General features: G+C 37.7%; 1 protein-coding gene across 7 annotated transcripts in view; it reads left to right on the forward strand.

Annotated features, from left to right (window-relative positions):
- The window catches only part of LOC117402816 (HEAT repeat-containing protein 5B-like), a 77,791-nt gene that overhangs the window by 19,443 nt on the left and 39,719 nt on the right, over nt 1–18,629 (forward strand). For 5 of the 7 annotated variants that reach the window (XM_059024393.1, XM_034004310.3, XM_059024395.1 and 2 more), the window contains exons 9-26: nt 1,310–1,465; nt 1,956–2,206; nt 2,715–2,826; nt 3,201–3,353; nt 3,740–3,839; nt 4,219–4,328; nt 5,547–5,710; nt 6,410–6,585; nt 7,049–7,154; nt 8,493–8,683; nt 9,066–9,225; nt 9,973–10,162; nt 11,076–11,245; nt 11,936–12,083; nt 13,122–13,301; nt 14,036–14,287; nt 14,981–15,162; nt 15,922–15,990. In XM_059024393.1, coding sequence (XP_058880376.1) covers nt 1,310–1,465; nt 1,956–2,206; nt 2,715–2,826; nt 3,201–3,353; nt 3,740–3,839; nt 4,219–4,328; nt 5,547–5,710; nt 6,410–6,585; nt 7,049–7,154; nt 8,493–8,683; nt 9,066–9,225; nt 9,973–10,162; nt 11,076–11,245; nt 11,936–12,083; nt 13,122–13,301; nt 14,036–14,287; nt 14,981–15,162; nt 15,922–15,990 — 2,870 coding nt within the window. The remainder of the gene's footprint in view (nt 1–1,309; nt 1,466–1,955; nt 2,207–2,714; nt 2,827–3,200; nt 3,354–3,739; nt 3,840–4,218; nt 4,329–5,546; nt 5,711–6,409; nt 6,586–7,048; nt 7,155–8,492; nt 8,684–9,065; nt 9,226–9,972; nt 10,163–11,075; nt 11,246–11,935; nt 12,084–13,121; nt 13,302–14,035; nt 14,288–14,980; nt 15,163–15,921; nt 15,991–18,629) is intronic. The other 2 variants (XM_059024398.1, XM_059024399.1) reach the window with 1 other exon arrangement.

Below are 18,629 nucleotides of genomic sequence, written 5' to 3' on the forward strand. Positions count from 1 at the left end.
CAAAGCATCATTAATGCACAAATCGAATTATGCATAAACTAGGCTATGGTTGAAGCCGACTGTAGATATCCCTAGAGCAGTGATCGATTACAATTAAATGACCACTGGTGGCATTAATTGCCTCAGAACCATTGACCCACAATTGAACTAAAAATACATTAAATCTCACTTTTCTGTTATTCATAACATTGTTTACTGTTCTGTTTTCTTTTTCAATCTTTTTTCTTTTGGTTACCCTTCTGATTTCAAATTCTTAATCTGTGATTTGCTTTGAGAATACTTTCAACAAAGCAACAACTGTTCCTTCCTATCTTCTAAATACAGTACATAGGGTTTCAGGTGACTAAGCACAGATTCAGTTTATTTGCTGCAATTAAAAGATTAAAACAGATCGATTTTTACTCATTCTGAGTCCATGCACACACCACTATCGACCTTCTCACCAGAATCGCTTCAGGATCTTCATTCCTAAATACTACAGAAAACAATGAATTCCAAGAGCTTGTCAAAAATATTACATTTTACAAATTAATTAATCAGCAAAGAGAAAGTGCAATAGCTTCAGATATTTTTTTTCTTGTTTTGTTCCTTGCCCTTGTCTTTTTATAATGTCACAGTCATTGAGCATGGTCCTGGGTTCCGATGCTCAATATTATCATTTTTCTCTACATCTGTCTTTACCTGGCCTTGGACTTGCTTTGAGCTTGTCGAGAGAATTATAACCAACTAGCATTAAACAGACTCCCTCATTCCATTCAAACCATGTGACAATAGTGCCTTTTCACTCTGCTGGCCCTACCTACTCTACATATAATGTGAGTGCGTAGACTGGGCAGGACAAGATGAAAGGACATTTTGTCACATAATTTGAATGGAATGAGAAAGTCTGTTCAGTCCAGACATGCTTGCAGATGAAGACAGATACAGTATAGAGAAAATCACAGTAACCCCATTCAGGATCAACAGAACCCATAAACATTCAAAATAATTGCAAACATCATAAAAAGGCAAGAGAAAGGTTAAAAACTAAAATTACATTTGAAACTACTTGCTCTTAAATGTATTTTTTTTTGTGCCCACTAAAGTGTTACCAAACAATGCAACAGTCAACCTTGCCTCAGAAACCCTGTCTTTTTTATTCTTCTCTGATAGTGAACTTCAAGCCATGTGTAGCTATTAATTGAGTTAAACAAATCATTATTGCTATGATAAATGTTTTTATCATTATTGTTTTGATACAGTATTTCAAATAATACATTACAGTGGTTTTAAAGGATATAAAAAAAGCAGTTTTTATATTTTTTTTAAGAAGCTGTTGTGAATGATGCCAACAATGAAAACAAAGCAGGTGCAGCAGACGTCTCTGCAAGCCAGCATGTAATGGTGTGCGCCCTCAAAGAATTGGGCAGCCTAGTGCGCAGCCTGAGTGCCACTGCATCACCGCTGATACAGGAGCCCTCCATTGGTGAGTAAAAGCACATACACATTCCTCTCTGCTTGGTAAAGCTGTGAGAGCAACATATATATGAAGGTGCCTCTAATATTTCTGTATTTTTTATTCCAGACTACTACATATTTTAATAATGTTTAATAACATTTTTTTAAACATATTTTTGAGGAACAGTGTGTTTGTTCTGTAGCTTCCACTCCAATATTGTGTGCAGGACTTCCCCTTTCAGTGGAAATATTTGCCTGTCCCCCAGTGAAATGATGTGACACAGCATGTGTTTTAAGGTTTGCAGAATAACCTGAATTACTTTACCATTGCTGTATCCTGTGTTGCAGTGATAACTATTTCAACATAATGACTATTATGGTATGTTTTTTCACACATCCTGGGTCAACTGGTGAATGAAAATGAGCACATTAATGGTATGTTGGATACATTAGTTTATTGTAAATGACTGTGAAGTTTGTCCCTGTTTGCTCACTGTGCCTCTTTGCTGTGTTTGCAGGCTTCCTGGAGACAGTGACCTCAGTGCTTTTGCACCCTAGCATGGCTGCACGGCTGGCAGCTGCCTGGTGTCTGCGCTGCGTCGCGGTAGCGCTGCCCTATCAGCTCACACCTTTACTGGACCGGTGCGCTGAGTGCATAAACAACCTGAAAACCTCGCCCGAAGCTGTCAGCGGTTACAGCTTTGCTATGGCAGCGCTGCTGGGAGGGGTACACCAATGTCCTCTGGGCATTCCTCATGCTAAAGGAAAGGTCAGTGAGGGTCTTCATATTAAAAAAAAAAGACTGTAAAAAAAAAATATATATAAAAAAAAAAAAAAAGACTGTAAAATATTGGGTTCAGATTTGTTTCACAGCTGTATTGTATGGTTTTCTCTTTGTCAATAGTGGGTTTGAAGTAACAAAGCCACCACTGCTGAACATTTAGTACCTTATGTCATAAACCATTTTAGATAGACAGTATTTCAAAAGGCTCTCATGTTTGGTTTCTAAATTAATCATCAGGCGGATAACCAATATTACAGGTAGTCTTCGTATTCTTGACATGACAGTGGTTCAAATACAGATTGGAACCAAGCAAAGACATACTTTGTCTGGCAACACAACCAGTATTGAGCATGGTGTAGAGTTTCTATCAGATCTAATGGCAGTTGTCAAATAATAGCAAATGTACCTTCCCCACCACTTCAAGAGAATAAGATCTATTTTGTGCCAAAAGGCTACCTTACATTTCTTTTTGTTTTTCAATTTTTTTTCTTAGATGGTTGTCAGCATTGCAGAAGATCTTCTGCGTACTGCTGCTCAGAACAGCCGTCTGTCCCTACAACGCACACAGGCCGGGTGGCTTCTCCTGGGTGCACTCATGACTTTAGGTGCGTACATGATAAGGCAATTATGTTGTTTTAATCTGTCTTGTTTTCATTACAATGCAATACATTTCAACAGGTGTTTGTCATCACATTTAGATTTTATAATGCAAAAATCATACTTTATAGAACCAAATTTGCAACATGTTTCTTTCAGTTATTGTCAGTTAAATGTTTTATCATTGATGTGCAAAGTGGTCATCAGCTTGTCCTGTTATAACAGAAACTTCAACAAGAAATATTCCATGGCATTCAAGGAAGACTTTGTTTGATATACAGTTCTATGAATGTCAAGGTTACCTACCTTATTATGATATATTGAGATCTATTGTCCTTGGTTGAGGCAGTTTGTAAGTGATCTTGTTACTTTTCTGTGTTAGGCCCTTCTCTTGTTCGCTACCACCTTCCAAAGATGTTGCTTCTCTGGCGAAACGTGTTTCCCCGCTCACAGAAGGAGCTGGAGGCTGAGAAGGCGAGAGGAGACTCTTTCACCTGGCAGGTCACTCTGGAAGGCCGTGCTGGAGCACTCTGTGGTAATTAATTAGCTTGATAAATAAACTTCTAGATATACCCATGTATATACTAACACAAGTTTACCCATTAGCTCTTTCAGCACTAAGTAGACTATCGTAAGATAACTAAATAGTTTCCATGACTTTTAATGAAAATTAAATAAAAATATATTAGATGATTGAAAATACAAGCAATATACCAGAAACAAAGTGATTGAAGATACAGTCAGATTCTCAAACAGGATGTGTTCATCATTTCCAATCAAAATACATCATTAGTGTGACAAGTTTATGTTTCCTGAACAACTTTCCATAAGGATAGTAAACAATGAAAGTGTAGTTTTGCTTCAGAAGGAGACACTTTGTTGCAGAGAAGATGGTGACACTGTTGCCTATTCTGTCAACAGCAATGAGGAGTTTTGTTGCTCATTGCTCTGAGCTGCTTACAGAAGATGTGATCCGGAGACTAATGACGCCAATAGAGTGTGCAATGACGATGATGTCTCAGTGAGTACCTGCATTTTAATTTGCCATTTTTTTTGTTTTACTAAAAGCAGTGTAGTACTGAAAACTCTGAGATTTTTGATAAAAAGATTATCACAAAATGAATCACTTGCTGATTTAGTGATTGTAATAATAAGAATGCCAAGACCAGTATTTTGGTGTCCAAACATGAACCTGAAATGTAAAGAAGTAACAATGGAAAATGTTTAGTCTGGATCAGAGAGGATAATCTGATTAATAGAACTAGAAGATCTGAACAATGACTGATTTGAAGCAAGCATAGTTTGCCAAGTGTTTGCAAGGGCAAGATGAATATAAAAGGTTGTAGGAAGTTGTTGAAAAAGATGGTCTTGTTCTGAATTTGGCTCTTTCTGTCCACTAGCATCCCCTCTGTCATTAAGGCACATGGAGTTCATTTGAAGGCCAGTGCTGCAATGGTTCGATTGAGACTCTATGATATTCTGGCTTTGTTACCACCTAAAACATATGAAGGTAAATAATCCACTGTAGTACACTACAGTAATACTTACTTTTTATTGTGAAGATTATAAAATAGCAGGTAGAGATACTGCTCTCCAATTGGTCTATCACATGTTCCACCCATTCAAAAATGTCACAATAACACCACGCCTTTAGCCTCATCACAAAATCTGAAACAGAAACAAAAAGAGAATGGAGAAATTGAAGAAAATGGGGACTGTGCACCCCTCCCAGTACAATAAAGCATGTACTACACCTGACCAGTTTTCATAATAACAAATGATTCAGGAAAAAGATATGCAACAAAATCCCACACTGAAACAAAGAAATTGTAGAATGGTGTATGATGATTTTAATAATCCACTCTTAAAAATAAATACTAAAAATTACCTGAAAACTCACCTGCTTTTTAATTAAATCCTTGGCACCTCTGACAACACCACCTACTCACTAAAGCTGTTGGGTATAATTACCTTGGTTCAATGATGTCGAAGCAGAGGAAAGCGGGACTATGAAATAGATTTACAAATCGTTCAGTAAGATCTGACGTTACTTCTGTTCATATTCTCACCAAAGCTGTGCTAGAAACACAGTAAATAATGTCCATAACGTCACAAAAAAATAAGTCATCCATCAGAAGCTACTGGCAAGCAAGCCATGAAGAAAGAAATAATTTGTCCATATGTTTACTAACAGTGTGGCAGCAAACCAACCTAATTCAAATGTTTGTTGTCCACTGGCGAAGGGGGAGAGGTGTTGGTGGAGCAGAGGCTAATCCTCCCTCTACAAAAACATCTGCACTGTCCACAACAAATCAATCCAATATTCTCCAGTAAAATTCAATTATATTACAAATACACATGGGAGCAATAGTTAGTATTACTATTTGTAAAGTAATAAATGTAGTACCTCACACACACAATGCCGCTCACCTGAACCTTCCTTTTTAAACAGTGGAAGAACACACAAATGAAAATCATTACCGGCAGTGTAAGTGCCTAATTAGTATGTTAGTTAGTAACGATGATAAATGTAGTTTTATAATCGAATCATGGTACTCCAAGGTGTTGCGAGATGCTGAAATATCACAATGATGTGGAGTTAGAGGCACTTTACCCACAGCCGTTGTGTTATTTGAGCATATCACAACAGCCTGTCGTACCATAATTCTTAAGTTAACATTTGAATTAAGTGTATTATTTTTCTTCTTGTCTTACAATGTTTTCACAGGAAGTTTCAATGCACTCCTTCGCGAGTTGGTTACAGAGTTCACTCTGACTGATAACTCTGCAAACACCACCACGTCCCTGCTGAGGTCCCTGTGCCACTACGACGACAGTGTACTGCTCGGCTCCTGGCTTCAGGAAACAGACCACAAATCTATTGAAGATCAGGTGAAATATTTTGTTTTAATACACCATATTAATTTAATATTTACTTCTTGACTTATTAATTTGCTATGACGCCTTGTTACCGTCACAATAGGTAACTAGTCCAGAACTCCCAGCACAGTAAAAGTAATTCTTACACACTAAATATTGTTTTTGACAACACATTAAATCCTATTTGATTTGCGCTTGTGAAATGTAGCTAGTGGGTTGCACACTAATTCAGAATTATTTACTCTTGAAGTATTTAATTCAGTGTCAAAGCTATCTTTGGGGTTGGAATTAAGTCATTCAGTTGAAGGTGAACTTCTCTACCTTATTTGTCCTTCAGCATGAAGGCAACACTAGATTAGCGTGACTAACTTTATACATACTTGTTAGAAATGGAATGTGGTTAACTCGGTACTCTGATTAATATTTAGTTCCTTGCTTGCATGCACACCCATACATATACGGTATATAAGAATCAGGCGATTTTTATTTACTTCTTCAAAATGACAGATTTTTCTTTTCTGTCTGTTACTCCATTTTGTGGTGTGTAGTAAAAGCATATTGATTTACTGAAGTTTTGTATGCCTTCGTTCACTCGATCTTTAGGGAGCTTTTACTCAAAGAGATTCTGTTATCATGTACAACACAGTATTGCTTCTACCAATAGAGTTTATAATCTGTAGTCTTATTCAGCATGATTTTCTTGTTTCGTAGCTGCAGCCGAACAGTGCATCTGGGAGCGGAGCTTTGGAACATGACCCCTCCTCCATTTACTTGCGTGTCCCAGTAGGTGAAGCTATACCTGGTCCATTGCCTTTGGGAGTTTCAGTCATCGATGCCTCTGTGGCCTTGTTTGGTGTGGTCTTCCCTCATGTTTCTTTTAAACATCGGTAAGAACAAAACAGATATTATTTTTTGTATTCATTAATTCTGTTCATTTAGTGAAAGGCTGTAAATTGAATCTGGTCCTCTTGGAACCATTTAATTGTGAAAGGAGCCAAGCAATATAAATCACAATCCTGTCTTCATAAACTTTCCTAACAATATTTCACAAGATAAAGTCAATGTCAGCTGCAGATGCAACAGAATACTTAAATTGAGCTATTTCTCAATTTCAGAACTAAATGTCAAATTAAGTTAAGGCATTCATGTTTTTTTTTTAATATGTTATCTTACCCTGTACTGGCCTTGGTTGTCAGATGCATTGGTTGGTAGGACTGTGAGCTTGAATGAAAAGTGTTAACCTTGAATATTCTGTTTGCAATGCAGAGGTGAAAATGATTGAGCAAACTACAACCATAGCAAACACTATAATGTTTTGGTAACTGGGGGCTTTTGTGTGCGTTGTGACAGGTTGCAGATGTTGGATCACTTTGCTGAATGCATCAAACAAGCCAAAGGAGTTCGTCAGCAAGCTGTCCAGCTAAACATTTTTACTGCAGTTCTCAGTGCACTGAAGGTAGGAGATATATTTAAAAAATAAATAAATAAATAAATAAATAAATAAATAAATAAGTGTTTGCTGAAAACCAACCTGAAACTTTGCTATGGAGTGACTAATCTGGTATTTGTACCCAGTGTCCTTAGTCTATTGCTCCAAGACTGCTTCTATAATATGGAGAAGCTTGTTGTTTGGTAATGAAATAATATCTACTGCATTTAAAAATAAATCAATACAAGATGGGTTTTGTATTTTAAATAGAGCTAACACATTAATTTCAGTACATCTTACCTAATATGTAGGCCCTATGAAATCTGTTTTATTTTTCTGTGTTTTTGGATTTTATTTTTTTCTGATTTGGTTTTTTCTGTTTTAAAAAATGTAATTCAGTGGGACGAAAGTAAACAGGTCAGTGAAATAGGCATCCCCATACTTATGTTGTGTGGTTTTATTCTTGAAAACCTGTTAAAAAAAAAATAAGTCTATTTTATAAATTAATAAAGCACATAACCAAAGATATTAATATGATACATTTGACACAGCTTCCTGCCTCTTCAGGTTTACCCTTTCAAATGCTGTGCCAATAATAGAATATCTGTGCTGGCTGTGCATGCCTCACAATATGGGACTGTGCTCAGAAAATAGCAATTTTCATTGATTACGTAGTGTCATAATTTGCCAATGTTGCCATTTTGTTCAAGAGACCTTGGGCAAAAATGAAATTTACTTCCAAAGTTTAATGTATTTTTTTTTATCAAATAAAAAATTTGACACAGCTCCATTCTCAATAGAAACATTTCACCCGAGCTCTCTGTGTATCCCATAAAGCTTTGCGCACAACGTGAAGGAAGTAAAGAGGCAATTGAATATCTTTGTGTATCCTGCTTCTCTTAGTAGCAACGTTAATGCCCGCCCCGCAGCACTGTAGCTACAACTCCCTGCCCTGTATTGTACAAAATGTGTGCACATTTCAAAAGTTTCATATTTTCCTTTCAAATATGTACTTTCAAGCTTAATGCTCAACTACTAAATGCATTTTGTTCCCGTTCCCGTAACCCCCCCCCCCGTACAGCACTGGATTCCGTGTTATTCTTTTGATTCTGTGCTTTACAAGATCTTGAACTTCTATTTTAAATGTTGGCATGCAGTCTTCTGAAGTAGAATGCAGTGACCTGGAAGTGTAGTATATTTGCAAAATCAATAAATTGCCTTCACTAAAATAATGTGTGTGTGTCTATTATATAGTGAAATGTGAGACCTACAAAATGATGGTAATGCAAACATGGTAGTAGGATTATCTGTATGCTCTATGTACCTATATGTACCTAATTTTACAACATTCCTTTTTGTGTTCAGGGTCTAGCAGAGAATAAGAGCAGCCTGGGCCCAGAGGAGGTTCGAAAGTCTGCCCTGGCGCTGGTTATGGGAGCTCTGGACAACTCTAATCCTATCCTGAGATGTGCTGCTGGGGAAGCTCTGGGCAGGATGGCCCAAGTGGTGGGAGAGGCGACTTTTATTGCTAGAATGGCTCAGTACAGCTTTGATAAGTAAGTGCAAAAAGGGTTGAGGGTATTTATTTCTCCAGAAGGCTATCAATTGACCTGGGCAAACTCTCTTACTGAATAGAAATATTTATTCCCCCCCCCCCCCCCGCCCCCCGTAATATTAAGAAACAGACAAATAATTTTGTGTCCAATGTACATGTTTCAATTGTTGCTGATGTTTAGCAATTGGTTGGCCTTCTTTTAGCAAGCTTTTCTCACTAATAGTATTTAATTGGCATTTGGATTTTGTGTAATTTAATAGCTGCAAACTTTATGAATCCACCAATGTTAATGCTATTGGGACTTGTTAAAGAGACGGTAGTGTCACGCTGGCAAGACACAGACATGTCTTGGTCTAAGTTCTCATTTTGTGCTCTTTTCTCAGATTGAAATCTGCTCGGGATGTTGTGTCCCGTACTGGGCACTCCCTTGCTCTAGGATGTCTTCATCGGTATGTTGGGGGAATAGGCTCAGGGCAGCATCTAAAGACCAGTGTCAGCATTTTGTTGGCTCTCGCTCAGGACGGAACCTCCCATGAAGTCCAGGTAATATTTTGATCCTTCTTGCTAAAGATAAAATTTCATAAAAAAATGGGCTGCAATTCCTCTACCCAGTGTCGCAGGTCAGGTTATTGGGCAAATAAGTCACTGCACTGAGGCACACCTTGAGTTGAATTAATTTTAAAAAGTGAGATTACTTGTGGCAATGATGGACCAAGTTCTTTGACCTCCAGTCTATAATACATTTTTTTTATTATGAGTGCTGTACACTCAATTTACCTTATATGACAGGGCTTATACCGTATTCCTCAAAATTTAAGACCCCCTCGAATTTCCCACCCTCAATTCGAGGAAAAAATAAAATATCAAATCAAGCTGCATTTGCAAAGATACAAACTCAATTACGCATATAAGAAAACGACGTATGGAGGCAGTTTGCGGCTGTCTGCTATCACACAGAGCATTACAGTTATGCGCTGCTTCTCATTTCCAGTCGTGATTACTCGCACCTGTTTTTCTCCCTTTTTGTGAACTGTGGTATTGCTTGGCATGTCAAAAAATACGGTTGTCTGATCAGACTTTCCGATCTGTTCAAGCTGGTACTGTTTGTTAGAACAGAGCCTAACAAACGCTGAAATTGTAAAAGCTTCTCTATAGATAGATGTCTTCCCCCTTACATTTTGACCTGGGGATGCTTTGTTTTTGATTAAAAAAAAAAAACACCCATTTGTATTTTTGTTTTATTTTTTTTATATTGAGGTCAAGCTGATGTGTCTTTTTGCTATTTTTCAGACCTGGGCTCTTCACTCCCTGGCCCTGATCGTGGACTCCAGTGGGCCAATGTACCGGGGCTACGTGGAGCCCACCCTGTCCTTAGTGCTGACCCTCCTGTTGACAGTTCCTCCGTCGCATACAGAAGTGCATCAGTGTCTCGGACGCTGCTTGGGAGCTTTGATCACAACCGTTGGGCCTGAACTGCAAGGTAATTAATTAACCTGGTGCTTAAAATACCTTTTGAACGATATCAAAATTATTAACTATGTGTCCAGTTGATGGCAGTATAACCTAAAGGAAGAATGTAACATTAATATTATACAGGGCTTCTAAACTGAGATAATAATGACTTTTTATTAATACAGGGAACACGCTTTTGCTTTTAGTTAAATACATTGTTTCAGAATGCAGCCTTGTTTTGTTTTGTGATTTCTAAACAACTGAAACCAAACAGTGAATATTCAATGAGTTTAGTATTTTGGCTAATGTTTTTCAAATAGCACGGAAAGATCTGCATAAATAAAATGGAGAATGAACGGAAACATAAGGCAACAGGGGATTAAAGTTATGAAAGGCACAACTGCTGTTTTGTTTTTTTTGCCAGGAAAAAAGGACCAGAAATATCTGCCTACTAATTAAAATAAACCTGTCTGTGTTCTTTTTTTTATGTGTGTGTGTATGTGTGTTGTAAGTGGAAACTTGTAGAAATGATAAATATGCCTTTCTTCCATGTTGTAGCTGATTGACAAGTGTGAAACAAAATTAAGTGTTCAAGGGTTAAGTAATAAACAACATAAACAATAGCTTTAAGTTCAATAGGAGAGGTTTGTATCAATTTCCAGACTGTACATCATGCAGTTGAATCAACACATCAAATCTGAATAATAGACATTTAGGGAAATACCAAAAAAACATTTTCAACTCACCTTTTAGGAATTAATTGGAAGTATTAGCCAAAAGTACTTTTCTGGAGTTTCATTATGTTAAGGCAACCTGAAAACTGCTCAAATAAAAAAAATAGCTCTTCTGTGAATCACAGGGCACTCTGTCCCTTAATTACAGTCAACTACACTCCCAAGTACCTGACAAAGTCATTGAAAGAAACTTATTTTTATTTTCAGGAAATAGTGCCACAATCTCTACTATCCGCTCCTCTTGCCTGGTAGGCTGTGCAATCATGCAGGACCATTCAGATTCCCTTGTTCAGGCTGCTGCCATCTCCTGCCTGCAACAGCTTCACATGTTTGCCCCACGTCATGTTAACTTGTCCAGCCTGGTCCCTTGCCTCTGTGTAAGTGTGATGCTTTTAATAGGTTTATCACATGTGTCTGTTTGAAACTGTGTTGTAGTCTTTCTATAAAATAATCTGCCTTCACATTATGATTTTCTGCATGCAAAAAGGTTCAGTATTAAAATTGACAATGACATTTATTTTGAAAGATTAAGTTTATGGAGAACTAATTTATTAAATATATAAATCTGTGCTGATGTGCTGTTTTTAGCGTATATTTATGTAAGGATCAATATGTCATTACTATGGACTAAATTTTAGATATTCGTCACATTTATTCTGTGGTTCAAGATGGAAAGATCCATAGTAATCAATCGGGTTCAGTGATTTACCGTATAACCTGTTTGTTGAATGGGGATGAATATTTCATCTGCATGACTTGATTATCTAATAAGCCATCAGAGACTTAAAATTGGTGACCAATTTAGAAAATGTAAAGGAAAATTTGTGCATAAGTCGATTTGTTATTTGGCTTACTACATAGGTGAGAGTACACATAGACATGAATAATATGTTTTCTATGGAACCAAGTTTGAAATTCAGTTAAGAACAAGAAATGTGTGGTCATAAATTGTTTCCTTGCAGGGATATAATGAACAGATATCAACACAGGATATTTCACAGTACTATATAAACTCAAAATGTCTATTTTTGTTTAAACTATGCATTTGGAATGCATCTCCCCTTTAGGTCCACCTATGCAGCTCTCACCTGCTGCTGCGTCGTGCTGCAGTGGCATGCCTGCGACAGCTGGCACAGAGAGAGGCGGCGGAAGTTTGTGAGTACGCTATGAGCTTGGCGAAAAAAGCAGGCGACCCCAAGGACAGCACTGGAATGAGTAAGTGACTTGAAAGTTGATATTTTACATTTCTTCAGATACACCTTTCCTCTCATACACCTTTATATGAGATGAAAGGTAAATCATAGTGCCTTTAACCACTGCAAAAGCAATAAGGAATCTTTATTCTAAGAAGAAAGGACATTTATTAATGTTCTGCCAATGCTTAACTAAATCAGAAAAAATGATACGGCCACCTCCTCACATCAGCTTTAGAGCACATGAAAGGGGAGGGACAAAGGCACTGGCTACAGTTAGGTGAATTTAGAGCCTACCATTACAACTATATGTATATCTGAATCTTAGACATCTCTCTAGCCCTTATATTGGAGTTTGTGCGTTAGAGTGATGTTTTCTTACTGGGATGCATCTGAATTTGAAAGTATAAATAGCATAATTACAAAGAAATGAATACTATAACTAGAAGGTCTTTACCTAACTGGGAATCAATGTACTGTGTGCTTGCAAATGATTATGCTTACTGATCCATGAATAGCCAGTGGGTGTTTTCAGTGTTTTGGGGGAACTTTTTACATTACAATCTGCAGTTGTGCGTGTTTAGGTCCACAACAACATTTTGAAATCAATCCAGCAAGTCGTTCACAAGTAATGAAACACAAGCTTTCATATAGACAAACATCCATACAAGAAAACGTATAAAAACAGTATGTGCGCTGCAAGCTCTCGTGCATACAGTTAGTATATGTACAATTCACATTTCAACTAACAAATAGACTCACCTTTTACATAGCTATAACAAACACAAATTTCCATACACCTGCAACTTTAAAATGTGTTATTCCTTCGTAGGACACCAGCCTTTGACCTGTTTAATTAAACAGGATTTTAGTACAGTCAATTTACTTATATGGTGGCTAAAGGTGTGACATATTTTAAATGTTAACAACCAACTTCTGGAATTACTGAAGCTGTTCATAAAAATGTCTACCAAAGACTCATAGCCTAAGCTTCTGAAATGAACGTGGTGAATATGTGACAGTAGGAAAGTATTGCCTAAAACACCACCTGCAATTGCAGATTTGAATATCACCGAGACTGGTCTTGAAGGAGTCCTGTTTGGGATGCTGGATCGGGAGACGGACAAGAAACTCTGCTCTGACATTCACGACACTTTGGGACACATGCTATCCTCCCTGGCTGTTGAAAAACTGTCCCACTGGTTGAAACTCTGTAAAGATGTCCTAGCTGCCTCTATAGGTGAGAAGTTACAGGAAGAGTGGATTTACAGTGGATTAATCATGGCTGCAGTGCACAGAACACTGCTAACTTAGACTTTGATTTGCTTGTCATGTGCAGTTGTAGGTTTTTCTTATTATAAATTACAGTAATAAATGTCTTTTGTATATTTTACTGGAGATGTTGTAGCTGGTATTCCTCATGGTCGATGGAAATCCCTGTGGACTGGGATTTAATAGAAGCGTGGTTATGGCCATATGTTGTCACACATATTTTTATATACTATATTTCTTGAGAACTGCTTGCCCAAGTTATTTATTACATTTAAACTGTAGCCTTCTTTACAGTCTACCGATACAAAAAAAAAAATGTAATAGCAGTCGCTGTCTCTATCTCACATGTTTGTAAATAAAGCAATAATTTGATGCCTGCTTCACTGCCACTGTATAGTAAACACAGAGCAAGTGTTTATTTGGGGAGTGGCTCATTTAGTATGCAAGTCCAAACTCTGCCATTATTGGGGTTGTGCTTCTTATTAGGAACTTTAGGGTATTCAGCATTGTACAGCTTATACCATAACAGACAAAATGATATAAATTGTGGTAATTAAATCAAAATAAATATTGCTCTACATTCACTTAATTAATTTCATAAACTTTACATTAAGCTTATTTTCCAAGGACCAAAAAGTTGTCTGTTTCTTTAATTTTATGGTGCTGTTTTTTTTTTTTTTTAAACGGTTTTGTGTCCTTTAGAGGCTGGTGCTGCAGTCACTCTTCAAGTTGGGAAGGAGGAAGACTTGGAGAAGAAGGATGAAATGGACGATGACATCATGTTTACCGCACTGGGAGAGGATGACAAGTCCATGCCCTCTGTTGCTCCTCGCTGGGTGACACGTGTGTTCGCGGCTGACTGTCTGTGCCGCATCATCCTGCTGTGTGAGAGCGCAGACAAGGTGCACTTTGACCTGGCAGCTGCCCGTTCAGCCAAACTCAAGAACCCAAAAGGTCAGTTTTAGAAACCTCCTTTTGTGAAATGATAATATTACAAACATATTTTAAACAGGCAGGCTCTGCACGTTGAAAAAATATTATTTATATAACTTATGTAAATGAAATGTAATACTAGAAAAGCAGAGTGCTACTCATGAAATCTGAAAAAAAAACAAGAAATGTGTTTGTTCTAACAATGTTCTCTTACATAATGAAATATTTAAAGAGAACAAAATGAGTAAGCAGTAAGAAATTCATATTGAGAGGGTATAGATTGTTGTATTTATGTAACCATGTCTGATGTACCGCATAACAGAAGTAAACCCTTGATTAGGAATACTGTAAACTTGGACCAGCGGGAAACCTTTTATATTTCATATAATATATGAATTCTCCAAGAAATTACAATATTCTTATTTACAGTAGTAATTATATTTTATTTTTCCACTCCCAGTTAATAATGTATTCATATTCTGTGTACTATAACTGGCTTGGGTTGAAAAACCATGCTTTTTACAAAATAATTGTTACCAACTTGAAGCACTGAAGTGAATATTTTAAGAGCTTTTCTGTTTTGCTTATAAAAGTAAGGTTACACACTACACTGATTAGCACTAATTTTGAACTGCATCATTCTATAAGGTATTCAAAGATTAGTGCTAGCCAGGGCTTGAGAAACTATCGACAGTGTGTTTGGTTCTGCTGCAGATGATCTTCTTGTGCTTCACCTCCCGGACCTAATCCGCATGGCTTTCATGGCTGCCACCGATCACAGCAACCAGCTGAGGATGGCAGGCCTGCAGGCCCTGGAGGACATCATCAAGAAGTTTGCAGCCGTCCCTGAGCCAGAGTTCCCAGGGCATGTGATACTGGAGCAGTACCAGGCCAATGTAAGAATCTCCTTTCCAACCTCACATTACCACACCTCAGCCAGGAGTGCCACTACTTTCCAAGTTGGCCTGTGAAGCCATATTAATGTATTTGCTGAATATTCAGTCTTTGAACTTGCAGGTTTAACTGGTTTGAACAGTTTTTCTGAAATGCCAGGCCCTAAATTTACTGACCTGCAAACCTCAAAGAGATTTGCAGGTCAAGAGTTTTTGTGAAATAAATAGATGGCAATTAGTAATCGGTTACATATGAATTCTACCATTTTGTTTCAGTTTAGAAAATTCTGACGTATGCAAATTGCATGATATGGTAAATTTAAATGTTACTAGCAGAAATAACAGGAGTCACGTGTGTATTACTGGCAACTAGGTTGATATTAGAGAGGAAATGAATTGTATTCGTTTCTGCATGAATACCCTATTAACCCCTTTTCATAACTGTACATATGTTCATAATGCAGCAAAGAAACCACAGTACTTTAATTTTAAAATTCTAGCTGATTTTTCAATATACAGTGTATTTTTTTTCGCTTGACAGAAACTCTAATGACAGATCTAAGAATGATTAAAAAGTATGACCTTTTAAAAATTCATTTATTAAGTCTAGCAGTCAGTTGAATATGTATGACCCATACATTATAATCAAATGTAGCCTGTACAAGATATGAGGGAACACTAATATCCAGTCCTTAGTGTTATTCACCAGAACGTATGCATCTTATTGTTGTTTACTATAATGTGTCTCTCTAACTTTGGTAGGTTGGAGCAGCCCTGCGACCAGCCTTTTCCCAGGATACGCCATCCGACATCACAGCAAAGGCCTGCCAGGTAGTACATCTTCCTGGATAATTGGATTATCCTATTTTTTTTGTTTGTTTGTTTGTTTAAGTCCATATTAATCCAGGCTTATGTTTTTGCTGGTAAGATTTAAAAAGAAATTGTTTTTTAATATATTTCAGAGAAGTTTCTGAAACATAAAGATGAGGATAGCACATCCTAGCTTTATAGCGGTTTACTCACACGTACTCACACGAAATCCCTATGGTCAGGGGCACATTCTTCTGAGGTTTTTGTGTGTAGGCATTTTTGTACATTTTGCCACAATTCTGTTTTAAATCCTCTGTATCTTAACTGTAATACAGCTTGAAATCCCGCTAACAAGCCTCCATCCTGATTGTAATCTCGTTTTAAATCTCGCAAGCGGAGTCTCCAATAGAAATGTAGGAATGTGCTGTCATTCAGTAATTGGGGCGGGTTTAAAGTATTGAGAACGAATCAATGATAGGTGCAAGTCAGGAAGGCAGGACATTGCCCAGCAGCACTGGGAAATGTGTTTATTATTATTTTTGTAGTAGGTTTTATTTTTTAATGGGAATAGGGTAAATTCATCGTGAATTGATTAACCATTTCCACAGTTTTTCCGGTGTTTGTTGGCTGTCCACCGATTATATATATTTTTTGTATCAGGGTTGTTTATCGGTTAAAACCGAAAATCAGAAACCCTAACTACACTTTTAGGTATTGGCTTGTAATGTCTAATTTGACGACTTAAATAGCAAAAGTTAACAAATGTACATTATACAAAAATAACTTGGTGAACAAAATCAATAATAAACAACTTACAGTTTCACACACAAATCAAGCTTGTTATCCTAAATACCTGAGCTTTAAAGCCAATTGAACGAGAACTAATTTTGAACTAACACTGTAACCAGCTGCACTTGGTAGTTACGAATGAATGAATGAACGATTTGTTTCCAGTCAGCGGTCAGTCACATGAAATGAGATTGTCGTGTAATCCACTAGTCTTTTTAATAGTTTTTATCCCTTCGGTATCAGTAATAAGTGTCAAGTTACGAGTAAAAAATTTAAAGAGGCAGGATACATATATTTTATATGGAGAAAATTCGGGACCAAGACTGTTGACTTAAGTGAAGGTTGAGTTTTTATCAGTGCTGTAGTCAAGTCGTTGACATGCCAAGCTCAAGTCGAGTCACAGGGTTTGCTCGAGTCGAGTCGAGTTGAGTCACCTATCTGGCACGAGTCAATTCGAGTCTTTAATTCTGACAGTTCAAGACAGTTTGATTTAATGAGATTCATTGTACAGGAGATTAGCAATCTAGAAATAAAAAGAAAAGAACATTTCAATTAAAAATACAAAATTGAGATGCACAATAATGTGCACATACTTGTCCCACTGATGTTCACCATTAAAGGTCCAAGGTTTCTGCCTTGTGTTTTGTCTCTCCATTTCAGTGAATTCACGATTCATTGGCCTTTTTATAAGCAGATTTAGTTATGACCATACAGAGGCCCTTTTACTTAGCAGCTACAAAGGAAAACAGTCCAAGTAATGCAGTTGAGGTGAAATCAGAGATTTAAAACATACAGTACTGTGCAAAAGTTTTAGGCAGGTGTGAAAAAATGCTGTAAAGTAAGAATGCTTTCAAAAATAGACATGTTAATAGTTTATATTTATCAATTAACAAAATGCAAAGTGAGTGAACAGAAGAAAAATCTACATCAAATCAATATTTGGTGTGACCACCCTTTGCCTTCAAAACAGCATCAATTCTTCTAGGTACACTTGCACACAGTTTTTGAAGGAACTCGGCAGGTAGGTTGGCCCAAACATCTTGGAGAACTAACCACAGTTCTTCTGTGGATTTAGGCAGCCTCAGTTGCTTCTCTCTCTTCATGTAATCCCAGACAGACTCGATGATGTTGAGATCAGGGCTCTGTGGGGGCCATACCATCACTTCCAGGACTCCTTGTTCTTCTTTACGCTGAAGATAGATTCTTAATGACTTTCGCTGTATGTTTGGGGTCGTTGTCATGCTGCAGAATAAATTTGGGGCCAATCAGATGCCTCCCTGATGGTATTGCATGATGGATAAGTATCTGCCTGTACTTCTCAGCATTGAGGAGACCATTAATTCTGATCAAATCCCCAACTCCATTTGCAGAAATGCAGCCCCAAACTTGCAAGGAACCTCCACCATGCTGCACTGTTGCCTGCAGACACTCATTCGTGTACCGCTCTCCAGCCCTTTGGCGAACAAACTGCCTTCTGCTACAGCCAAATATTTCAAATTTTGACTCATCAGTCCAGAGCACCTGCTGCCATTTTTCTGCACCCCAGTTCCTGTGTTTTCGTGCATAGTTGAGTCGCTTGGCCTTGTTTCCACATCGGAGGTATGGCTTTTTGGCCGCAAGTCTTCCATGAAGGCCACTTCTGACCAGACTTCTCCGGACAGTAGATGGGTGTACCAGGGTCCCACTGTTTTCTGCCAATTCTGAGCTGATGGCACTGCTGGACATCTTCCGATTGCGAAGGGAAGTAAGCATGATGTGTCTTTCATCTGCTGCAGTAAGTTTCCTTGGCCGACCACTGCGTCCACGGTCCTCAACGTTGCCCGTTTCTTTGTGCTTCTTCAAAAGAGTTTGGACAGCACATCTGGAAACCC

This window comes from Acipenser ruthenus, chromosome 5 (assembly GCF_902713425.1).
Source record: "Acipenser ruthenus chromosome 5, fAciRut3.2 maternal haplotype, whole genome shotgun sequence".
In the NCBI taxonomy this organism is placed as follows: domain Eukaryota; kingdom Metazoa; phylum Chordata; class Actinopteri; order Acipenseriformes; family Acipenseridae; genus Acipenser; species Acipenser ruthenus.